Genomic DNA, 25,976 nt, shown 5'->3' with positions numbered 1-25,976 from the left:
GTTTCAGGGGAAGAATTCTTCTAAGTGGTAAATTATGGGTTTGGGACTGAATGTGTGTCTATTTATTTCACAAGCAGCTTTAAGGGGAATGCAACATTAACACGACGAGAAGTCCAATAAACCACAAACTAACCAACCCAGGGCTGATTTAAGCAGGAGAAACCTTTATTCTCAGTCTCAGTAAGTAAACACATTTAGTAGCTTCAACATTCATTTGCAAATCAAATCCACAAAACAAAATAAATTACATACACCCACAGTTAATAATTTGTTAAAAAAGTGCAAACCATTTAGAAAGGCATAAGCTCAATCTTGTGAAACAACTATCTGAACACACCGGAGCGTTTGGCCCACTTAACTTCAGAGAGACAATGAAAATTAAACCTACATCTTGAAACAAAGTGGACTAACAGTTTTTAGACTCTTCGCTGAGCTTTGATGCAGTAGTATTAGACATTTGCAGGATGCAACTCAGAAACTCCGGTTTTGGCACTCCCATGATGCACTGTGATACAATCCAGTGTGAAAAAGATGAATCTGCACTCAGGAAACCTAAAAGGCCATTCATCATTTTTGGTGAGATTGGTAGCAGAAATATCATGCATCCATTTTTGTTCACTTTGCACCAGTTGCTGCTGCTGCAGTTGCAAAGCGGAGATTGATATTAGATAATTCAACTCAGTTTAATGTCCCAGGTCATAAAATATGAAGGATTTTTTTTTTTTTTTTTTTTTTTACAATATCCAAGTCAAATAAAAAAAGAGGTGAATCAGCGACACAAAGACAATGAACAGTAACACACACATGGATTTCAAGTAACATTATACATGTCAACTTTTTGTGCCAAAGCTGCATCCATTCCAGTGAACCAGTATAAACACACAGCTGGAGTAAGTTTTTGGGAGATTTGGAACATTAATCTGTGTCATTTTGTCAAAACACTGTTGATCGTGCTGCTGACTGCAGCCAGTCCAAAGGAATCCCTGCTTTAAACTTGTCAGTGATCTCCATTAGGATTTCTCTCTGTGTCTCCGCGGTCTTGTTGCCACTCCTGTACTTCTAACACTGGAATGAATAAATGAAATGGAACATAAATATTTCACATCTGACTCGAGGACTGACAAATATCAAAAAGAAACGTTTTGGTGCAAATGAGGACCCATTTATTGGCCCTTGAAATGAGTCCATGTGAAAATGTGTGTGTGAAAGAGGCGTGGGGGGAGGGGGGGGGGCAGGCAGAGGAGTGGAGGAGAGGATCTTCTTCCATGATGCAGTTTTCCTTCCTTCACATGGCATCGAAATGGAAACGGTGGGCTTCCTGCCTCTTCTCTCTGTCATCTGCTTTCTGATGAGCGCACACATGAACACGAACAAACAGAGAGAGAGAGAGAGAGAGAGAAGGGGGGGGATATAAATAGTCTATGAATCACAATCAGCAACATAAACCTTTAACTTGATCTGCAGTGTTGAACACATGAGACATTACATTAATTTGCAGATTCTGTAGTAATGCTAAGTGTGTGTGTGTGTGTGTGTGTGTGTGTGTGTGTTTACCACTGTTAATTTTTCCAACAAAAACTATGACAAACTTTTATCCAAGCTGATTATGAAACTAAAACCAATAACTAAACTACAAAGGGACAATATTTTGCATTTTTCAGCAACGACACAGTCAGTCAGAGATGGATCAGTGAACTATATTGTAACTGTAGTATTTGGAAAATCAAACACTATAAACCAGTATCTGCAGTCCAAACATACATGTTCTTCAGAAGTTCATTTTGCTGCTTGACCTGTCGTACTTTTACTAAGCAGCATTTTGATTGTCGGTAACGTCCCTGGTAAAGTCTCAGCAGGTGATGTTAGGTAACGGTATTTATTCTTGGAAGGAAAAGTAAGAGGTGGGAACAAAACACCTGGGACAAATGATGAAAACCTGCAGTCCAGAGGCTGACGGTTATCAAAAGGTGCTGTACCCTGCGGGAGCCAGTCCCAGCTATTAATAGGTGAGAGGCGGGGTACAACCTCAGCAGGTCACCAGTCAGTCACAGGGCTGACACAGGATCCTCCTTTATACAGAGATCCTGGATTGTTGCAGTTAAGAAGACCCCTCCTCATGACGCCTTTCCTTGTTTACACTGAAGCAAACAAAGACTGTGACCACCTCTGCTGCTGGCATTAAAGACAACAGCGCCTGCCTCATTCTGTGTTCGTAATTTTTATGTAGCCCGGCGAGGCAGAGACGCTCACATTCACACCTACTGGGAGCCCATGAACCTAACCTGCATGTCTTTGGACCGTGGGAGGAAACTGGAGCACCCAGAGGAAACCCACTCAACTGCTGGGTGTGACGGACTCAGGGGTGGCCCTGTCTGGGCTCAGGAGGCTATGAAGCAGACCTGCAACATCCTCTCACTCTCCTCCCCCGGCTGCTGACTGACATTGTTCTGCATTGTGTTCCACACTCATACACACACACACACATACACTGCTGACAAACACACTCTACACACTCTACAAACACACTCTACTCCATTTTTGTAATTTACTGGATTAAACATTTATCAGTACACACAGACTACATGTGGACTCCCTCTTTGTCACATACTGTTGAGCTAGGATGTGACACAGGACAACATGCAAAGTCCACACTGGCAGGGCCCAGAGAAAGAGTGTTTTTATTGAACCTGTATGTGAACACAGCATGCTGCTCTGTAGAGAGGGCAGCTACAATAATGACCGGTGAGCGGGAACGATAGTCAGTGTGTGGCTGTGTTTAAACAGACAGAGTTTGGGAATAACAGCTGGATATGAACTGTTTGGCTTGTTATTACTGCAGACTGACGAGAACAAGGCAGGTACAGGAAATGAAAAATGCACAACAAAACTGAGACGTCGTTATTTTATTAACTACAACTACACTAAAACCAACAATGATCAGATGACTAACGTGAATAAAAGTTATACACATTTTTATCAAAAGACTAAAACCAAATGGAATCAGGTGTCAAACTGAACACTGGTGTGTACACGTGCACATACTGTATTACTCCTAAACCTCAAGCTGAGAAAACAGCCTTAGTTTTGCAACACGCTGCCAGTGATCCTCCAGCTGATCAGTGGCGTCTTTCAGCATCACGACCAAGCTGAATGTGTTCACATTATTTACACAGCTACAGTGTTAGGCCAGGCTGACTGTACCATCATTAAACATGGACACATAGTTTAACTAAATGGACCCACTGGTAGATTAGTGAGTTTAGGTCCCTTTGCTTGTGCATCATCATCATCATTAACAACAACAACAACAACAACAACCACCAATTAATTAGTAAAAAAACACAAAAAGCTGCAGGCAAAAATGAGCAAAGAATAAATTCAGGTTAACTTTGTTGTCTAATTATCAAATTTGTTGAGTGACCACAGGAGAACAGATGTGGCGAGTGTTTGGTCAGACTTCTGGTGGGGAAGTTCACCTTTTAATATTTACTCACAAAGACACAGGTTTAAAAAAAAGTCGACTGAATTATCTGTTGTCCTGGCAAATCTTTTGTCTCATACAACCACAGGAGAGAAAAACAGAGGAAAACATGGAGAATAATAACAATTAATCAGCACAACCACACACACACACACACACACACACACACACACACACACACACACACACACACACACACACACACACACATACACATTTTCTGCCCTTACGTAAACATGAAAAGGCCTCTTAAGGATAAGTGTTTATAAAGACATAATATGTGCGTATTTCTAGCCAACAGGCTGTTATCATCATCTGGGCATGGAGACAAACAGGCAGGTGTGAAGGCCGGGGGCGGCAGCGTCGAGCTAAGCTGAGAACAAGCTGACAGACGTGCAGCATAGACCACCTCACCCTCACATCACCTCCCCCCCGAGGGCCCCGTCCACATCACATGCTCCTAATGTCCCTGGTGTGGTGAGGAAGACTTTTAGACAACAGCAGTGAATGTTTGATATTTTCTGATGTTGCCCTCTGCAGTGTAGCACGTCTCATGAACCTGGGGCCCTGTGGAAGCCATTTTGTAATTTCAGCGAATAGACTGTGTACATCCCCACAGCGCAGGAGTGGGAATGATGTACAGTTGTTTCTGAACAGAAGAAGGCGACGGCTGTGGAGGCTGTGTTAACGTTCAACAGTCAGAATCGAAGTGTGCTCCGCCCTGAATCTCACGCCCTGTAGACCTAAAGGTGGATGTAAAAAGCTTGTAGTTTATAGTTTTCAAGATAAACACTGTTTCTGGCTCAATCTTCTCTCCGTTGAGCTTGTGAGCTGGACACACGCTGCCCTGGTCATATTCATGTTTCACTGCCTGTTAACAAAAGGGAGCATGTGCTGAGTAGAAATGTGATTTTACTGCCACGGAAAGAGCCGGGAATCGTTTGAATTTTCTCAATATCATCGCTGATATGATACTTAAGTTTTGGTTCTAAAACAACATTGTTTTGGTACCTAACTCAAGGTTATAAAAGTGTTTTTGAACATGTTCTTTTTAATTAACAAAACCTCCAAACTTCTCAAATGCTAGTTGTCATCAAAAAACGTAGTTGTGCAAAACAAAATTCAATAAATAAAATGTAGCGTGAAGAGTGTGACGGTCACAAACCTGAGCAGGCATCAGGTCCAGCTTCAGTACTAGTTTTACATGCACAGACACATTTTACTATCAGCACTGTGACAGTATTCAAAATTGATCCATGCACAAATTTGGTGATGTTTAAGAGAAGTTAGAAAAATCTTATCTGGGAGTAAACCTGGTGTTTTGTTTCTAAAGGACACTGGTGGAAGAAGAATTCAGGCCCTTCAATAAAATAAAACAATGCTCATCTATGACAAAGCTTTCTCAGAAAAATGAACTTTAAGTATGAAAAGTAATACACGTAAAATAATTATATTGATATATTATTATTTATATAATTACACCCCTGGATTATTACAGATGCATTAATGTGTAAGCAGCACTTTAAAGGACAGACTCAAGTCTGTCTTTAGACGATACTCACACAGACATACTGTATGTACACTGAAGAAATTACTGCTCACTGTGATCATTCTTCCTCTCCACACCGGCCGTGAAGAGATCTCGCCCTCACGTAAAACCAGAGTAAGTGATGGTGACAAGGTCCTTGGTCCTAAAATTCACCTGAAGCTCACATAAGACTTCTGCAACCTGAGTTAGTTTTAGCACAAACTTGTCTTGTTGCCTCTGGACAATGTGTCCTTGTTGAGCTGCAGGAAGGGACAGTAACACAAAGAGGAAAATCTACTACAAAGATTGTAACATTTCATTTTAGCTTTAGCTAAACATATTTTCACCGACTGAGGATGGTGGGTTTTCTCCTCCGTCTCTTACATTGGATTTGTGATGGGAGGGAACTTTTCACAGCCAGTAGAGGCAGGAGGCAGAAGCAGACAATGTGAGGATTGTTTTAAGGCAGACTTGAAGAAGTATGAACTCATTTTTAATGTTGCAGCTGGGCCAGGTGGAGCCAATTTAACCTTCTACATATCCTTTGTAGCTACATCTACAACAATGCATCAGAATGTATAAGCTCACTGCATGTTTTGTAAGTAACATCTTTAAATGTAGAGTAACTTGCAATGTTAGTTTTCAAATAAATGAAGTGGAGTAAAGAATACACAACTTTCCTCAGACGCATAGAAGAACAGATGTAGAAGTAGAATAAAACAACTGTATTTATTTAAATCAACTTTAAAGCGAACAGGGGATCAGTTTTCAATGCTCAAAAGATAAATTCTTCATGGAATACATCTTTAAAAATGTTGTGATAACCTATAATTCCTGGGCACGTAATGGCTCAGAAAAAGACTGACATCATTTTATACAGCAGTACATTGTAATGAGGTTTGATGGGACGCTGGATCAAAGGAGGGAAGCATATTACAATTTTTTAGCGGCTGTCATTTGTAAAAAAGTTTCTGCATCATCTGGACTGATGACAGTGCAGTCAATAATACATTTAGATCTGTTATATGAAATTATTGATCAACTGAGGATGAGGAGAAAACAGGCATCCATTTTAAAGAATCCGAATGAAACCATCCTTTTCTGTTTTCTTTCATTTCCCCAACACTTTAGTCTAAATGTTGCAGTAAAGCAGCTCATGTTTTTGTATGAAAAAGACTGAAGCCAGTCTCAGTACATCTGATAGACTAGGAGATGACTGTCCCCTTTTAAAGGACCGCTGATCCTTCCTGGATCTTGACTAATTTGCCGCACAAAGACGGGCAGCAACGCATTTACTGCATTTTTTTATCCCATCAGTTCTGGTTTGTAATCAGGTCCTAATCTGTTTTCCAGCGCCTTACATCAATTCATGTTGCATTTTTTTTCCCCTGTTTTTTTTTTTTTTTTAGAGCTTTGTGCTTTAAAGAGCAAATGGGTTGATGTGATGTGCTTCCCTTTGGATAGCTGATCCACTGGGCTGTGCTGTGGGTGAGTCTAATTGATCCAGGGGAAGTTACCAAATTATCGTCTTGAGGCCTGAATCATCATTAAGCTGCAGAAGCATTGATTTGTGTCCATCAAAAGGTTTCAATGTCGCAGTGGTGGGTCTGTGTGTCTGAAACCAGGTGCTAAGCTACAGTGAGACATGCTGTAGTCTCACTGGGCTCTAATGTCGACTAATTAAATCTGGCCTACATGAGGATGATGGATCTCAGGTGAGGGGAGTGATTACATTCTGCTTCATTACATATCTTTCCATCTATTTTAAATATGTCTTTCTGTTAGATATCCATTATCACCGCAGCTAATATTTCATTGCGGACAAGTTCACGGGAGCTGTGTAAAAGCTCTGTTCGCTTGTTAGGCAGGACAGCACGTCTTTGCCCCTGTGCCTCTGCCCTCTACCTGACTTTGTTATTAGAGGAGCAAATACCAGAGGCGTCCGCGCAAACACACAGAAATGTCAAATGTCAATCAGCGGGCTCGCCCTGACCTTACTGGATACCCCGCAGTGGAAGAGGTGGGAGAAGATGAGATATGAGGGGGGACGTTAGCGATGTTAGTGGTATACAGGATTCATTTTCAGTCTTGATTGCCTGGATGCTGCAGGAGATTAAACCACATTGGCCTTTCAGTCCAGACATGTGTGTTTCAGTTGTTGAGGCAAGTCACATACTCCAAATTTGTTATGTTTGTTAAAGCTGACAGTCTGAACACAGCCCTGCAGTGTATTATAGGTCAGTTCATCCACACCAGATAGAGACAATACTGCAGTGCACAGCTGTTTTAGACACAACAATTTCAGACTAGTTAAGTCAGACATGGCCACATTTTGAAATTATTATCTTTAGGCTCACATGAAAATGTTGTGAATCCTGTTATGAATTTGGAAGAGATATTTCAGGTGTCCACGGTAGCATGGACAATGTTTGGTGATTGGTGGTTGGCATATTTCCAAGGCTCAGACGGGCATGAAGCTCTGCTGGTAGAATGATCAGCACAACAGATGAACAATCCACATGTACAAGCCTGTGTACATACAAATGTAACACAGTGAGCGATCTGGTCACTGAACCTACATTTCTGTCGTTTACATTGCAAACATGGCAGAAAGCAATAAGAGATAACAGAAACCTGATAATACATGTAACAATTTTAATCACATTACTTTTTGGATTTTGAGTCAACGTTAGATGTTTTCACCAAATATGGTTCAGTGTCTTGTTACAGATTTAAAGGACAAAGTTTGTGGACTGCTACAGACTGATACTGCTGACCAGCTGCTTTACTGTGTACAAAAGTGAATCGTGGAACTGCAGTAAACCAATGACAGTTTCATAAAAACAGATTCAGACAGCCAGAGATTCATATGTCACATAACCTCAGGAACCCAATCCCATCAAAGACAGGGCAAAATAAACTTGAAACCTTGTCAGTACAGAGAGTGAGAGTTTGCAGTAGCACAACCTCTAACACTGTGTCAGCCACTGGCAGTTACAAGTTAACAAATAAAAGATGATAACTACGCTAACTGTTCTGATATGTCTGCTAGTCTCTGATTCTGGTCTCAACAAGCTCCTCATCTGAGTCTGGGTCTGACTGAGTCTCTCCGATGTTTCCTCACTAACCATCTTGATGCTCTCTGCTCTTTCACTGGACAACATAGCACAAGCAGCAGTGGTGGGCAGGGCACAAGGCCTGATCCAGAATTTCTCAATGAGGAAGTAAGAGTAGATGAGCTTCCAGCCCGAGTTTCCTTTTTTTTTCACTTTTTATGTGGGAAAACTATGTTAAACAAAATATGAATCACAGCAAAGGATTTTTACAACACACACACACAACTCCTCCTCCCATCCACCTGAGCCTACTCAGTGTATCTACACACTTGGTTCATCAACAGCCATGTTTTTTTCACGTGCAGTGTTGGTTCAGATGAAGCTAAATCTTACACCCACGTCTCCCAAAATGAGGGCAATTAGAGCACTTTTGTGTGTGTAACCATGCACACACACTTCCACACACATACACACCGCCATTAAGTGTGCACACTCGCAGATGGCAGATGGCTTGGAGAAGATGCCAGCAACTTACTGCACCGCTCAGCCCAGAAGTCAGCATCACCACCACAGTGTGTAGGTGAAAAACAAAACAATCCAGAGAACAAAAAAAAGTTGATTTGTGAGAATCAGTGTTAAATAATGTTTGTGTCTGTGTGTCCTCAACCACACCATGTCAGGGTACTTTTTGCTGTGTGTGTGTGTGTGTGTGTGTGTAACTGAAACAACAACGGGACCAGGAGGAGCTGACACACAACACACATGTGAAAACATGCACTGGCTCCCTGGAGGACGCATTTATGGCTGTAATGAACAGCAGATCTGCCCTACTGAAAGGACAGAGGCAGGCAATTACAGCTGAACGTCCTTCCAGGTTGTGGCCCGGGGAGAGAGAGAGAGAGAGAGAGAGAAAGGAAGAGAGGGAGAGAGAGGGAGAGAGAGGGAGAAAGTGTGTATGTGTGTCTCAGTGGGAGGCTAGAGGACTACAGGACAGGGACAGTGAGACCCATCTGCTGCTGGTTGTGACCAATCTGCTCTCTCTCTCTCACACACACACACACACACACACACACACACACACACACACACACACACACACACACACACACACACACACACACACACACACACACACACAAACAAACTTAAAAGCAGTACATCATCGGGAAGAGGCCAGCATTAACTGAACCGTTGTGTGTGTTTGTGTGTGTGTGTCCTGACCTTCTCTTGCCAGTGAAGGATGCCAATAATGACAAGGATAAAGACGCACACTCCGATCAACGCAATGGCTGTCAGCAACACGCTGTTGCTGGGAGTCAGGTAGAGTTTAGCGCTCCAACTAAAGAGAGAGAGCGAGAGAGAGAGAGAGAGAGAGAGAGAGAGAGAGAGAGAGAGGTGTGTTAAAAAATGAAAACCTGCCATATGTTGTTTTATGTTTCGTCATAGTTTTATTTGACAGAAAAACAATGTAATTACCAAATGGCACACATTAGCAGAGACTGTGTCCTGATTAAGTTAGAATAAATAAATGAACATCTCTTTCTCTTTCGCGTCACAGTTGAACAGTGACCCTCTACTCCGTCTTTGGCTTCCAAGAACTTATACTAATATATTAAATGTATCACCTAACAATCTGCTAACTCATGGTGTATGTAGGAAGAATACCAATGCACCTGTTTTTGTTCTAGTTAGATCTTATTTCACTCGTGGTGTGTGTGTAGGTGGGTGTGCGCCCATGCTGGCAGGTCTGGCGAGCTGGGTGAGCACACCAAGTGTTATGTGGCTATATGGAGGAGGGTGTGTGTGTGTGTGTGTCGGTGCTGAATAGCCATCTGGAGCTCCATGTCGTGATAACATGAGAACACATGCTATGAGGTGAGAGTGTGTGTGAGAGTGAGTTTGCACATCTGGGCATCGTTTTGTAAAGACACACCACAGAAACAGTATTGAGCTCAGGCAACATTAACTTGAATATGTGGCATTAGATGAGGTGGTTAAAGCGTTCAATGGTATCCATAGCAACAAGCGTCAATAAGTCCTCCCAGGAAAAATTACACTGATGTGAAGAAGGAAAATGGGCACATGTGACCCATCTATACGGTGTGATGTCTGTGAGGGAGAGTGTTTATGCACCTGCGGGGGTTGTCGTGTGGGAAGGGGATGACGATGAGCTGAGAGTTGGGAATGATGGCCGTCCACTCCTGCTTCCTTATTTCCTGGAAAAGACAGAGAAAACACAGATTTCCATAAGACACACACACACCCACCCACAATATGTATGTTAAGTCCTCGGGGGCGGAGTAATCGAGTCCCATGGTTTTCCTTAGCTACTGCGGAGCGGCTATTTTAAGCTGTACCTTTATGGCACAGACAACCTGCTACTTGAAATAAATTACTGTCGCTTTGGGGAGCAACAAAGTTTTTCTGGTGTGTGTATATCTGTGTGCATATAGGCATGTATATTTGCATGTGTGATGAAGTGTATCTGTGGTTGTGTGTGAAGAGTTCAGCCATCTGTGGAGCAAATTATTATCTCAGTCTCTGTCCTGATAAAATATACATCATCTTTTCTCATCCTGTAACGTGACTCATTATGGCAGCACTGACGTCTGCTTTGAAGGCAGGATTCATGGGAGGAAACTGGAACTGCTGCCTGAGTGTGTGTTTACAATCACATAAAAAGCACAACTCTGAGGTGACGTGTGGTAATTACTGTCACAACAACTTTTCCAAACTGTTCACTAATGTCTTACTTGATTATTGCCCATAATAAAAAATTAAGGGACATGTAACCCAAATGATTGTATGATTTCATGTGACTGGAGCAAAAAAAAAGGAGCCATCATACAAAATCACATCTGAAGAAACAGCTTATAAGAAGTGAAAGGCAACATATTCTGTGGGAAGATCATCTGAGGTGAAGATAAACACATAAACCAAGATGACAGCAGAGGAGGCTCCTCAACACAAACTCATGACACAGGGTTGGGACGTCACTGTTTAGAGGTGTACCCTCACCCCCACCCCTGAACACCTTTACCTGCACCTGGTCAACACTCTCACATAAGTGGTTATGGTTTTCACGTGTGTCCTTGCGTCCTGTTTATATCACGTTGTTACATCACATTCTTCTTATAATTAAAACCTGTGAGAGGATTTGGGCTCGTAGGTGTTTCACCGGACAGGCAGAGTGAGCCGTCAGGATTTAAACAGCAGCAAGTTTAGAAACATTCGCCCGCAGCGCTGTGTTTGACAGCAGTTTGACTTTGCACAAGTTCAAGTTTCATTTTTAGTAGTTTGCCGCCTTAAGGCTCAGCATCCAATGATAATAACTGACATAAGATACAGATGCAGACTGTATTAAACCCCTGGATGCAACAGTGCTTCGATATCTGCCCTGCATCATTATCAGTTTTCCTGAGCCTGATTTTTTGTCTTGATTTTGCCTCCGCCCAGGCATCCAAGATGGCGCTTTGGCTCATTAGGGGTTAAGAGTTCACAGAGGTTAAGAGATGTAAATAGGGTAGGGGGCATCATACCAATGCTTTTTTATTAAAAACTCTAATTATGGTTGTAGCTGGAAGGAATTAGCATTTCCACTTATACATCTGGCAGCATGTGGAGGTGCCTCTGCTCTTTAATTATGGCTCTCTGTTCTCCATCAATTGAGAGGAACCACATCTTGCAGCTATTTTGAATAAGCGTGCAAGAACGGCGTTGCTTTTTACATAACAAGCACATTCTTGCCGCCAGCCATTGTCGCTTAGCTCTTGGAAAGCGCTGCCGTCGGTGCGGCAACTGGCGGGGGAGCAGAGCTGGAGAGGAGTCAGCCTCCACTACTGCTGCCTGGGAGCAGATTCGATCTGGCTGTTTGGAAGAGAAAAGTGTTCCCAAGTCTTCAGAGAGAAAGAGAGACACTCTGGTTCAAAGCCAGGGAAACTAGCACACTATGAGCGAGCGAGGGAGATAGATACAGAGATGGAGGGTGAGGGAGAGAGTGAGAGTGACAAGTGGGGGACTGATTAGTGAAGTAAACCACTTTGAGCAGCAAAGGGAATCCCCTGGGTGGAAGATAAGTGAACAGGAGGAGAGAGACTAACAGAGAAAGACGGGGAGGGGGTGAATAGAAGAGAGGAGTGATTGGACAGAGGATGGAAGATATCCAAGTGGATTTTACAAAACCGCTCCTTCTGTGAAACAGCAGGCAGGAACTCTCAGTTCGGAGGAGGAAATGGTAAAGGGCACAGTGGGGAAGAAAGTGAGAGAATGGGATCGGGACAGAAATAAAGACAGAGAGAGACACAGCAGAAATGAGAGAGAGACAGATGAAGAGATTTGAAAAACAGAAAGATCCAAACCTGCCTACTGAGCAGGGTGGGGTGGGGTCAGGGTTTCTAAACCGTCTTCTCTCTCCTGAAGACTCCTCCAAAACTCATCCTCCTCATTACAGGTAGATCTGATGGAGTTACCCCACTCCCCGATCCCAGTGGATAAAAAAAAAATCTACTCTGCATAATGGGCCGCATCTTTAGGCATTCATTAATTCACTTTGTAGAAGGAATGGGCGAGGAGGAGAAAAAGATCACATTTCTTTGCATAGAGGAAAAAAAGGGAATGTGTGTGGAAAGGGGGACAACAAAACTGCTTGTTTGAGATGAGTGTTCTTGGTTCCACTACAGTTTCTGAGCCACGGACCCACCAATCTGCAATTCTAATCAGCTGCTTGGCGAAGACCTTGGTACCACACGGGAGGGAAAAAAAGGGCCCTGTCGTGCCTAATATTGAGTGTGACAAGTGCAGTGTGTGTGTGTGTGTGTGTGTGTGTGTGTGTGTGTGTGTGTTTGTGAGAGAGAGAGAGGGAGAGAGAGAGAAAACAGAGATGTAGATGAATGCTGAGAAAGTGAGAGAGCTGAACTGAAGAGAGCTGACATTTGAGGTAGTGTAGTGTAGAACTGTGGCTGATGAATAGATTAAAACTGTAAAACCAATCAATTATTTACTATTTTCATACAACACAAGCTTGTAAAATGACAGAAGGCGCACGCAGGCAGCATCCACAGAGTCATTCATACAGCAGGGCTGTTAAATAAAGATGTGTTTGGAGTGAGAAAGTAAAAACGGGTGTGTTGGTAATCCTGTCCCAGTGAGGAGCTCACTGCACCTGCATGCATCAACTCCCCCGGTGATGTCATCAATCACCTCATACATTATACGCAGGAAGTGGAATTTATCTGCCGTAAAGCAACTGTCACTCTACCTTTATATTTATCCTGCTAAAAAAAAAAAAAAAATGGGTGTTTTCTAATGTTGAAGGCAGAAAATAAATGACTGCTAACAAAACAGTTTGCAACACCTGAGAAAAAACTTAACTTATCCTCACTGAGCAGGGTTTAGTCTTTAAAAAGGAGTTTTACTGTGAGAATTGAAATGAGTGAAACTGTGAAGATCCTGCAACAGAAATAAAACACTAATTGCCTGCATTTAAAAGAATTAACAGGGTTCATAAAAAAGCAGCAAACCAAAGACTTGTAGGGTCAAGAAGTGATGAGTAGTGTTGTTTAGGTCATTTCAGTCTTGTGTTTTGTGTTACATGAATATATGTTGATCATTAATTTTAAATAAATAAGTAAAAAGAAAAGGAAAAAATATGGGTTAAAGGATTCTACCACTCTCCTGCAAATATCTTGAAGACATCATTATTTAACAACTAACAAAAACACCATTTATCACAAAATTTTGCTGCATTAACTGGTGCTTGAATTAAAGAAAAAAAAAACCTCAACAGAGCGTTAAATATTTTTGTAAGATTAGGGAAACACTGCTGTCTCTGTTCAACATTTCTAATTTGATAAGAAAATTTGAAGAGGAAAATCTGCTCTGAATCTTCACATAACTGCCTTCAAATGAGCCTCGTAATCCTTGGAAGAAATGTGTAACATCCAGCCTATTATGATATAAAGCCTCAGCAGTCGGAGAAAAAACAACAGTTTTGCTCTCTGCTTAAAACTGTTTAAATTTCTCTTAGCATGAATTGGTCCATCATGTCATGTTTCTCTTGGAAAGTTTTCTACTTCTTAACATCTTGATCCCGAGGCTGTTTCTGCTCATCTCTCATGGCCGACTTACTGCACAGACGTTGACTCAGCCACACGTCATGTGCTGTTATATTCAGGACAGGTGAGGGGGCCCAGAAACGACTTCTTCTTCAACCTTAACTGCGCACGTTCTGAGATTCTTTTTATGTATTTTGATGCAATTTGCACCCAGTGTTTAAAAGGCGTTTACTTTGGTTCAGCTGTGCGCCTCAGTCTGCTGTACGATGCTCACACCTCTCTGAAAGGCCCTGCTTCAACTGTTCTGTGAGACTGAACACACTGCAGATTTTCTAAAGGAGCGCTCTGAGCTGTCAAAGTAATATAACCCTCTCATATTTCCTCACCGTCTCTCCAGGCTGCCGGGGGATGCCGACAAAAAGGTGGTCCAGGAAGTTGGCGCTGCGTCCGAGGCCCAGCACAGTGTAGGGCAGCTGAAGGGAGAAGTGAGCTGACTGGCTCAGCTGACCGGCTGCAAGAGGGTTGGGAGAGAAAAGATACAATTTTTAATGTCATGAAAAAGATGTCATCTTCTCAACACGTAGTGTAACCACATCAGGATAACCAATGAGCCTCATCTTTTTAAAACTGCTTGACTTTTAGCCATGATAGCAGCAGAGTGACAGTGTCAATCAGATGGAGTTTGATCTTGGTTCAGACTCAAATATCTCAGTCACTATTGGATATACTGAGCTTAGGGTTGGTCCAGACACTCATGGTCTCCAGAGGATGGTCTGTAATGACTTTGACCATCTCCCGAACTCTTCCTTTGGAGGTTGACTATTTTGGTTTTCAGAAAAATGTCTTGACAACTGTTGGATGGACTGAAACTTGAAAAAAATCCCAACATGTTTTCCTCAGGATGAAGCCCCACGCTGTTCCTTTAATGCCATCATCAGGTCAAAAATTTGAGTTATCCAGTGGTTTGATTTATGAGCAAACCTTTAGCATGCTAACGTACTAAACTAAGATGGTGAACACGGCGAAGATTATACCTGCTAATGTGGACGTAGACTCTTGATGTTGGAACTGACTTATTAATACATTTGTTTAAAATTTAAAGCTTTGGTTTGTGTGATGTCAAGAGTTCCTCCTGCTTCTCTTTTTGCTCTGTTTTTCTTTTCCTGGTCCACAAGGTATGAAAAAAAAAGAGGAGAACAGAAAAAGATTCTCAATCATCAGTACTTTATTCCTCCTCAAGTTTCACATAAAGTGCACTTTGTGTGACAGTGGTCACCATCTTGCACTCATCTTTTGCATATTTGAGTCAGCAGATTTAAAAAAAATAAATATGTAAGATTGCATTTTGTAAAATATCCGGACAAATATAACATACAGTGTTTTACAGCCTGTAAACTTAGCCCCACTCACTACAGCTGATTGAATTGTAAACATAACCTCCATTTTGTTGACTGATCTTGTTATAATGCAGCTGCTGTGGCCCTGCATTCCCACAGAGACCATTAAAGTTGTACCTAATGTTAAACAATCACAATCTCGGCTAACCCATCCTGACTGTGACTGTCAGTGATTGGACACGTAAACATAATGAGAGGACGGAGAAAGAAACACACAACAGGAGCAACGGCGCCAGAGGGGCTGCAGCATGAGACCTTGAATTCTGACATGAAGAAGCATCATAAAAGATACAAATCAGAGAGAGAGACACCTCAGGCCAGTCCAACACCTCTGCCTGTTTCCTCCCCCAACCTCCCCCCTCCCCCCTGTGATGTCTCCCTCCTCTCTTACCATTCTCATCCAACCCTTAGTCTCTCGTTTGCTCCTCTCTCTCTCTCTCGTCTCCCCTGATACATCACTTTGATTTGGCCTTACTCATTTCGCTTCCCCTTCTTCTCCCCCCTCCTGCCCACCCTCCCTCCCCTTCAGCTGCTGTATCTCGCCCACGCCACCCAACTCTGCCAAGTGCAGCCGACATAAATCAACCTCTACGTGGTAAACAAAGAGAGGAAGGGAGAGAGAGAGGGATGGAGGAGGAGAGAGAAAGCCTGGAGGCAGCCAGTGATCAGAACTAATGTGGATGGACTGCGTATTGCAGGCCGAGAGGAGCACAACAACAGTTTGGCTTCTCTTTCTCCCTTTCTCTCCATTTTCTTTAATCCCTGTCTAATCTCAGTTCAGTAAAATAAAAGATTTCCCCTCTTCATTTTTTGTCACCTCAGCTGTACCTGGGACAGATCAGTCTTCCTTTTCTTTAATGTTGCATGAATAAAGCTGCCATTTTACCTCGGGATTATCTCATGTGGGGGTAAGAAATGATCAGCCATTGGGTGAAAGTGAGCAGTTAACTCTGGTAAACTAGGTAGTGGCTATTGTATGGTGTTAGTGCACTAAAAGCCCCTCCATAATGCTGTAATGTACATGCAGTTCAGTCTAAATGCTGAATAGAGCCATCGACTTTTGCTGCCTTCTACCAGAGAAAGCTTTTCATCAGATGACTGTCTTTGTCTCTCTAATTTCACATGTTTGCTCCTGCTCGATGTACTCTATTTTCCCAGCTTTTTAGTGCTGGGTTGTAGGGTTGTGAAGAGGCAGCATAATTGCCTTAATCGCACGCTGCAGATAGGGACAGAGAGGGGGAGAAAAACAGAAATATTGGCTTTCCAGCATGTACAGGAAGGGCTGGGCACAGCTGCGTGGACATTGACTTGTTCAGGGCAGCACAAAGCCCCGGCTTCTGACAGACATTGAAGATGAATCCTGGGGTATCTGACATTTACTGAGAGGTGCATGTGTGTGTGAGTGGTGTGGGTAGGAGAACTGCACCAGAGCTCGAAAGTGGAAAGCTGTGTTCTGCAGTATGACGTACGATGTACATGATGTTAAATGATAATCTGCTGGGTTCACTGACACAGAGGGAAGACGTCAGGAGGGAAACATGTCAAATCAGGATGACTGTTTTTAAACATGCGAGTGGCGTGGCAGCGTCGGCTGGTCGAGGTGACAGGAGGAGCTGGACTGAGCAGAGACAAACCTCAACATAACTGAACCCGGAGGCAAAATGTAAAACTTAAGTTTTACATTTACTTATTTGATATTTGTATTTAAAAAATGATATAAGCCTGTCTCACAAGCAGGCCTTAAAAGACAAGTATACATCAACCTAACTCATCTCCAATCACATATTACACAACTAAATATGGTAAATAATGTGTGAAAAAATGTGTCTTCTTAATACAACTGAGCTTAGACCCCTCAGTACAAGAAAAACAATGCATGAGGCTCTGATCCAAGACACAGGGATCCTCATCAGGACAGCTGAGGATGCAAATAAGCAGTGGGGTGGAAAAAATAGTCAGGAACATGGACAGTGGCCCCAAAACAAAAAGACATGTAAGACAATAAGAAACATGACACAGCAAGAACATGGACTTTAGCTGATGTCAAGAGAAATTAGGATGGCAAAAAAAAAAACATAAAAAAAAAAAACCAAAAACAACTTTCTTTGAATTTTTGAATTAAATCAAAAGGGAAACCTTTTTCTTGTCAGTCCTGACCAACTGAACCTAATGGCCGACAACCAGCAGCAGGGAAACAGAGCTGCGTTTTTACTTTTAGTTTCGCTGCTATGACCACCCGGAACCCCCTTCACCCACTCCTGCTTTTACGATGCACCATGAAGTGGCCTTTACGGTAATGTCATTTCTTTTTGTTGACATCCACCAATCAAATGACAGAGTGACTAAAAGGGCACTGACTGCCCCACAGAAAGAGGAGCAGCAGTGTTCCAGCATTACTTTGAGATGAATCCAGCAGGGGAAGCCGTTTTAAATCAGTCCACTGGTGCTCAGCTCTCTGAACCACGTCCACCGGGCTAGACAGAACCGGATTTTTGAGGGGATTGGACCTTTAATCCGGCCTTGGTTTGATGTTTTTGACAGACTGCTGCTCCCTGTCAGAAGGCAAGCGGTGGATGGCTTGCACCCGGCCACTCAGCAGGGTGGAGTGGGTCTGAGAGTCTGTGTGTGTCTGTGTGTATGATGCAGGATCAAGCAGGGTTACGTTGCAGGCTGGGAGCCTGGCTTAGCATCTGCTGAGTACTGTGTGTGTGTGTGTGTGTCTGTCTGTGCAGACTGGCTAGGAAATGTGGCCACGGCTGGAGTGAAGCCATTTCACAACATGGGGAGGCTGGAGAAAGGGTATTATGCAGAGCAGTGTATCGGAGTGTCTCTGCTTTGTGTGTGTGAGGGACAGTGTGTGTGAGTGTGTTTCTGTCCTATCTCCCTATAGCAGAGCCAGTGGAGGCCTTGGCAGGGAATTCCACCCTACACACATGACTGACAGCCCACAGTCCATCTCACAGGAGACAAAGAGAATTCAAGGCAGCACCAACAGTCGGCCATGGTGTGTGTGGATGTATGTGTGCATTCAGCTCTCAACACACACAGACACACACAGACACACACACACACCACAATATGCATTACATTCAATGAGTTAGTGTTCCAAAGCCCATAAAGCCAATAATACAAATGCAAACACCCAGGACCACACACACACATACACACACACACACACACACACACACACACACACACACACACACACACACACACAGACACACAGACACACAGACACACCTGAAAGTAAACACAGATTTCTAGAAATACAGATTTCCTCTGAGAGAAAATAAAATACTCAGAATAAAGTAGAAGAAGATGTGAGTGTTTCATTCATCACTGTCAAATCCCTAAATTGAGGTGAGTGTTTCTGTCCCTCAAATGTCTCCAGGTGCTCTGATCTCAGTGGACTTAACCTGATCATCACCAATCGATGCTGGACTCAACATCGTGATGACTGTCACCTACCTAACTGGTGAGGCTGCTTCTCCTGTGATTAACACTGCATCAAAAGCAAACACATTTCTGACTTCTTGTGTTTTAAAATATAATTATGACCATGTGCTGCTGTGGTTAAAGGTTTTGAGCCTAAGACACAACAAGACAATAATGATACAAAGACAAGCTTTGGTCAGGGTCTGCAGGAAAGCTGGACAGGTCCACAAGTGGGAAGTGGTGACTACACATGAGGCTAAAGGCTTGAAATGCTGAAACAATTAAGCGGTGTGTGCTGCAGAGCTGATGTTTGCAGAGTTTCAGTTTCTTTGATCCACAAACTTAATGACCATTTATCTAAAGATTACATTTTGATAATTGGAAGCAACAAATGTTTCAGCAGTGGTGGAGCTGACACAGAGGCAATAGTAATGAAATATTTGTTGTAAGCCACGGACGGACACAGACAGAACTTGGTGCTGGTCCGTTTACTTTGCAGAGTGAGGTTTCTGTTCATCTTTGTAAAGCCACTTGTGAGTGAAGAGAAAGTCTGTGTCATCGTCAGCATGACAGAGCAAACTGCATTCTTATTGGGTTTTACAAATTCCTTCCACACTCGATGTTCATATAGCTATGCTGTTACAACAATACAAAAAAAAAAAAGGCTTGACTCACTGACAAACTGAGCTGCCATACTGGACTGAAACAAACTAAGGGCACTGCATGTGCCTGTGAAAGGATTTTAAATGTAGAAGTGTGGAATGAGCATACATTGATTACATTTTACCTTCAGTGGTTTGTGTTCTTTGGGCCGAGACAGAGAGAGGACATTAATGCCTCTGACGGAGCGACAACATCCTAATGTGTCTATGTGTGTCCATCTGGTGAGGCCTGATGACACGTATCCTCATGCAAAACCTTGGCCTGTCTGGAGGTTTTACCACCTTTCTACAGACAAGCAGTGCGACAGAGTGAGGTGTAGCATCAGCCAGAAACTGAGTCAAGTGTGTTTATGGACACAAAAGGAAATATGATATCATTTTAAGACAATAAAAAGTGTAACATCTAGAGTAAATCAAGAATTTAAACATAAAACACGACTGTTTAAAGTGACAACGTACTATATAAAAATCTGCAAACCCCTTTATACGTGTATGTAATGATCCAAACGATTCATCAAGAAATTAAATATGTCATAAACTTAGTTGGCCTGTGCAGGCACACACACACACACACACACACACACACACACACACACACACACACGCGCACACGCACACTCTCTCTCTCACAAACACACACACATTCTCCCTCCCACTCCCCTGAGCTTCAAAACTGAACAAAAAAAATGGTTTCAGAGAAATTCCTAGTGCCTGTCGCTATAGAAACCATTTGCTCCCCTGATGGCGATAAAAGAGGCAAATTGCAGCGATGCAGGGTGGAGCCAAGAGGGATAAAAGTGTACACGCACGCACACACACATATACACACATGCACACACACATACACACAAAGTCTGCTTTGCCTGGAGAGCCTCCTCAGTGGCCATACAATGGTGTCAAGATCTGGACATTGATTTGGGAGGGAACATGTGTGTGAGCGTTTATGTGAGGGTGTGAATGTGTGTGTGTGTGTGTGTGTGTGTGTGTCTGTGTGTGTGTGTGGTGATATGCCTGAGGACCCAGAAGGCTTTATAGTTGGCCATCACCATCCAGCTTTGCATTGCCTCTCTACTGCACTGAAGCATGTTGACACCTGCGCCCAGACGACACCCAAAATGACACTGTGTGTGTGTCTGTGTGTGTGTGTGTGTGTGTGTGAGAACAGACAGCTGTCATGGCCCTTGTTTGCCCTTACTAAAATCAAAATAGTAATAGCAGGTTCACCACATGTAAAGCTCCACCGAATTTCCAGTTCTTAGCCCATGAAGCATCCACTCAGTGATGTCATTGCCCACTTTAGTTTTCATATCTTATTTAGAGATGAAAAACCAGCAAAAACTAACTTTAGGAAAAAATGACAGTCAAAGGAAAAGACAAACAAAATAAGGCAGCCAAGATTATGGCTAAATAAAATGTCCCAAGTGTGTGAATTTGAAGGTTTGATGAAAATCTAAAAGAGAATATTGTAAACTTGTGGATTATTACCTGTAATAATATAGAATGAACTGAGCATCTGCTCATATTAGAGCAAGACATCATTGAACATTTTCTTAGAATAGTGTGATCATAAATATATCTATTCTCAGCAAGTAACACGCAACAAAACCAAGTAGCGAGATTGGGAATGACGATTATGTGCTGCAAGATTTGCAAAAGAAGTAGAAACTTGATAATAGACAAGAAATAATAAAAAAAAATTCTCTGCCAGCATTGGGTATAATATTGTGAATATTTGCTTCCACAATAACAGGTACACTCAAGATTGTCAAACATCCATGTGGCGGGCAAAGTAACTTCAACTTATCATGAGAGTTTTGATTGCATTCAGGAAAGCCTCTCATTTTCTCAATTATAACAGATAATTGGTGCTTTTACTGTCACAGATACTCAGAATAAAGCAAACTGAAAACATCTAAATGCTAATGCTAGCATGGAAACATGCTCACAATGACAATGCTAACATACTTATGTTTAGTAGATATAATGTTTGCCATCCCAGCAATCCTACGAGGATAAGCGGTATAGCTAATGGATGGATGGATGGATGTTTGCCATGTTCACCATTTGAGATTAGTATATTATGATATGTATATTAGCACTAAACACAAAATACAGCTAAGGTGTAATTTCATTGGTTTTGTAGGTATTTGGTTATAAGTCAAAGCTCTGGATGAAAAAAGTTAGATAAGTTAGATATAAGTTTGACTTAATGATCACATTTGATGAGAAGCTACTGGATCACTAAAATTAGTAGGATTCATCCCCTGGGCACCATGAGTGTCTGTAGAAAATTTCATGACAATCCATCTAATGCTTGTTGAAATATTTCAAACTGGACCAGAACATGGCCTCAAACAGCCTCAAAAACAAAGTGAGGAGGATTAATCCTGGGACAAACTTAGTGCTGCAGGTAGATTTTAACTTTTAATTTACTCTGTGATAATGTACACAATTCATTGAGACACATTTCATTAATTTAAATACAAGGAGGTTTAGAGACAGATCAACGTGCAGTCAGACAACAACAGTGACAAATTAAAAGCTAAGAAGCCTTTGGACAGTATATGACAGTGATAAAGTGCAGGAGAGAGGTTACAGGGTGAGACATGAAAGAGAAAAGAGACAGATGAAAGTAAGAGGTGAGCTGGAGGAGGGAGAAAAAAGAGGAGAGAGGAGAGACGGAGGAGGGAGGTGAAAGTGTAAAAAACAGGGAAGAGAAAGAGCATGCTAAGCCTGATCAATACTAATTCTCCATGTCTCTGTGAAATGTTACCAATCCACTCATCCTTTCCTACCACTTCAATATTTCCTTCTCCTCTACACTCCTCTCTTCTGATCTCTGTATTCTTCTCCCATCTTCTATCTTTTTCTTTTGTTCCACCCTCATTTTCACTCCACTCCCTTTCTCTCTGCCTTCTGTCCTCTGCAACCTCTCATTTTCTCCCCTTCCAACCCTTTTCATTTCTCTCATCCACCTACTCTACTATCTCACTCCCATATTGCAAAATCTGTGTGTGCTCCAAGCCAACCTGTCCGTGCACAGTGCTATAAAATGGTTTGAGAATAGGGTAACACTCACTGTTGACCTGATGAGGTCTCGGAGAATGGGAGTGTACTGTGGCCATAGATCAGTATGACGGTAAGTGCAACAGGCTGACTTTTACGACACTGCTCGAGGTATCAGCATGATGCAGCAAAAAACCAACATGAATGGCTTCAAGTGAATGTACAAGTCAACAAAGCTCAGTAGACGCACACAGTTTTCCATTTTAATTTGTATCTAATGTTGTTTTGGATCTTCTAAATGTCTGAAAGGTTAAGATATGACAAATAGGTTTTGTGGGTGATTTGCTGCAGGTGAACATGTGTTTTTTTTAAAGGTTGTTTATGCATGTACAATGAGTGTGTGCGTTTGAATGTGTATGCATGAGCCATTGCTAATCCCCTGAACTCATTAGCCTAATTGGACAGTCTGCAGAGAGCTCCACATTGATCTGAGCCTGTTATGATTCTCCTCCCTGTGAGCACTCCCTCTTCTCTTTCTGTCTCTCTGTCCTCCCACTTCCTGTCACTACTCTCTCGAATGTCCTCCCTCTCCTCCTTTTTCCTCTGTTTCCTCTCTTTGAACAATAATCTGTGGCATCATAGTCACTCTCGCCCTCTCTGGACACAGCTAACTAACAATTTGCAGCTTGGTGGCATGATCTGCCAAATGCCTTGGGTTCAAAGAAGCGAATATAATGACGGGCAATAGCTGGATTTCCATCCAAGTACATTTATTGGAGTGATGATGCATTGAATTAAAAACCTTAAAAGGAATATGCTCTGATGGACAAACCACATTTCAGTTCACAATAGAAATAACATATAATGTAAAAGCTCCTTTAAGGAAATTCTGTCTAAACACCGTTTTATCTCCCTGGAGAACACCTTACAAATGTATGAGTGGCTTTCAATGCTTTGAATAGCTGTTTATAGAACAACCGTCTTCCGCAACTTCTCAGAAAAGTTACGGTCGTGATACAAAGGTCAATAACTGGTAACTGAGAACATACACAAATACAACGGTCACTCTAACAGAGCAGAGAAAGGGGAACCTGCTGAATCAACCATCTCTTCAGTACTCCATCAATCAACCCTTTATGGTAGAAAGGCTAGACAGAGGCAGCTTTTAGTAAAAGGCATATCACAAGCTGTCTGGAAATTGCCAAATGGCATCTAAAGGACTTGAGGAAAAGGAATCACTGGTTTGATGAAAACAAAGAAAAGGAAGATTGAACTGTTTGGGCAGAAGCTCTATGTCTGGCAAAACACCAGACATTGCTCATCAACTGGCTCATACCAAGCCTGCAGTGGAGCATGATGGTGGCAGCATCATGCTATGGGTGGGGTCTCTGTAGCAGGAACAGGGAGACTGGTCAGAATAGAAGGAAGGATGGATGCAGCTAAATACATGAGACTGGGGCAGTGGTACACCTTTCAGCATACAACCAAGTCAACGTGGGAGTGGCTTGACTGTCCTTGAGTGGCCCAGCCAAAGCCCAGACTTAAGTCCTATAGACCATCTGTGGAGAGACCTGAAGATGGCAGTTCACAGACGCTTCCCATCCAATCTGATTTGCCTGGAAGAACAGGATAAACAGCCCAAATTCAGGTGGGCAAACCTTGTAAAGACTTAACAAGAAAGGGAAGGTAACACAGCAATTTCCGACTCACAATGCAAGGGGGAACCTGATTAAGTGCCTTGGGAGGTGGTATGATCAAAAAGGTTCAGCAAAATGTGGGAGATGGTCTAAGGAATATTGTCACCAAGACCTGAAATCCTCCTGTGGTCATCAAAGACCAAGAAGATAATCATGGTAGAACTGACCGTGCCTTGGGAAGACAGGGGAGATGAAGCCCAATGAGAGGAAAAAAGCCAAGTATGACATCTAGACGGCTGATTGCTGAAAACAAGCCTGGCAAGCATGGCTATTTCCAGTGGAGGTGGGATGTAGAGGCCTTCCAGCTCAGTCTGTATGGCAGATGTTTACTGCTCTAGGGGTGACAGCACAAACACTGAGAACAGCAGTGCAGAAGATCTCCGTGGCTGCAGAGCAAGCATTCTGTTGGGTGTGGATGAAGAGAGAGAGTGGTAGCTGGAGACCCACCACAGACATGTAATGACTGATCACCACTGCAGACCCCCCATCTTGAGAATGTACTGAGTAAGGGGTCGAAACACTTGATGACAGATGGCCTTGGCTGAGGATGGTGGTGTAGCAGCTTAACGCCCAATGCTGTTATAACCCACTGATAACCAAGAAGCTGTAGCTGCTACAAAAGAGGCGTCTATTAAGTACTGAATTAAGAGTCTGTATACTTTTGTAAATGAGAGATTTTAGCTTTTGGTTTTCAATACATTCGCAAAAATTTCTAAAAACATGTCTCGTTGTGTTCTGTTCAGTCATCATTATGGATTACTGAGTTTAGATTGGTGGAAAAAAATGGCAATTTTATCCATTTAAAATTGAATCTAAAACACAATAGATAGTGCAGAAAGTGAATGGGGCTGAATAATTTGTGAAGCCAGTGTATGATTTCCTGTGAGTCACACCCAGTGGGAATGCATAATGAAACTGGTGATGTACTGATGATGTCTTCTTGAGCCAAAGAATTTTTCCAAAATGACATTGTACAAAACAAATAAGTCATATATCAAAATACTGTGTAGAAAACTGCTGATTTTCATTATTTTTAGACATCTTTTAATGTCACTATATAAAAAAAAAAAAAAAAAGACAAAGTCGTGCTCCTGATATTTTGCTCTCGGTAAACTGCATTGAAGAAGGTTTAAAAAGTATTACAGCTCAGTGCAAATTATGTTATTACTCTGCTTCATCATTGCTCCTGATAGTGGCCAATAAACCAGAGGTTGTTTTTCCCTTCTCTTACTTTTAAAGAGAGGATGATTTTTTTTGGGACTCCTGTGAGTCAGAAGACAACCACACTAAAGGTGACAACACACTCAATTTGTCTGATAAATTTAAAGCAGTGGAACCACTTTCAGCAAAGGGAAGCCAACTTTTTGAGCAGAGTAGATGAAAAATGAGAAAAATGAATTTGTAAATGGTGGAGGGATATTGTTTGTGGATATATGTTAAATCCCATCTAATATCCGAGGTGGTGATAACAAAATCCGTGGCCTCCCTTCATCTGTTTGACTGTTGATTATAATCTAGCTTTTGTTGTTGAAAGTTACAAGTTACTTCTGAACCCTGTTCCCTAGTTGTCTGAAGATAAATGGTCTTGGATGATCGTGTGTGGGCTGGGACCCAGAGGTGTTTCTCCTACCTCAGTGTCTCTTAGAGTGTCCACAGTGGCG

At 42.3% G+C, this 25,976-nt stretch overlaps 1 protein-coding gene across 2 annotated transcripts in view; it reads right to left on the bottom strand.

Annotated features, from left to right (window-relative positions):
- Positions 1-713: 713 nt before the first annotated feature.
- Positions 714-25,976, bottom strand: part of itfg1 (integrin alpha FG-GAP repeat containing 1) — a 156,532-nt gene continuing 131,269 nt past the window's right edge. For both annotated transcript variants that reach the window (XM_071489191.1, XM_071489190.1), the window contains exons 15-18: positions 14,505-14,629; positions 10,199-10,281; positions 9,287-9,404; positions 714-1,345 (exon numbers count right to left, since the gene is read on the bottom strand). In XM_071489191.1, the coding sequence (XP_071345292.1) occupies positions 1,286-1,345; positions 9,287-9,404; positions 10,199-10,281; positions 14,505-14,629 (386 nt within the window). In that variant the 3' untranslated portion in view covers positions 714-1,285. The remainder of the gene's footprint in view (positions 1,346-9,286; positions 9,405-10,198; positions 10,282-14,504; positions 14,630-25,976) is intronic.

The sequence above is a fragment of the Trachinotus anak genome, unplaced genomic scaffold (genome assembly GCF_046630095.1).
Source record: "Trachinotus anak isolate AG129_WGS33_773 ecotype Australia unplaced genomic scaffold, CSIRO_AGI_Tana_v1 ptg000011l, whole genome shotgun sequence".
Taxonomy (NCBI): Eukaryota; Metazoa; Chordata; class Actinopteri; order Carangiformes; family Carangidae; genus Trachinotus; species Trachinotus anak.
Note: the sequence above shows the minus strand (reverse complement) of the source record. Positions and strands in the feature narration are given on the sequence as shown.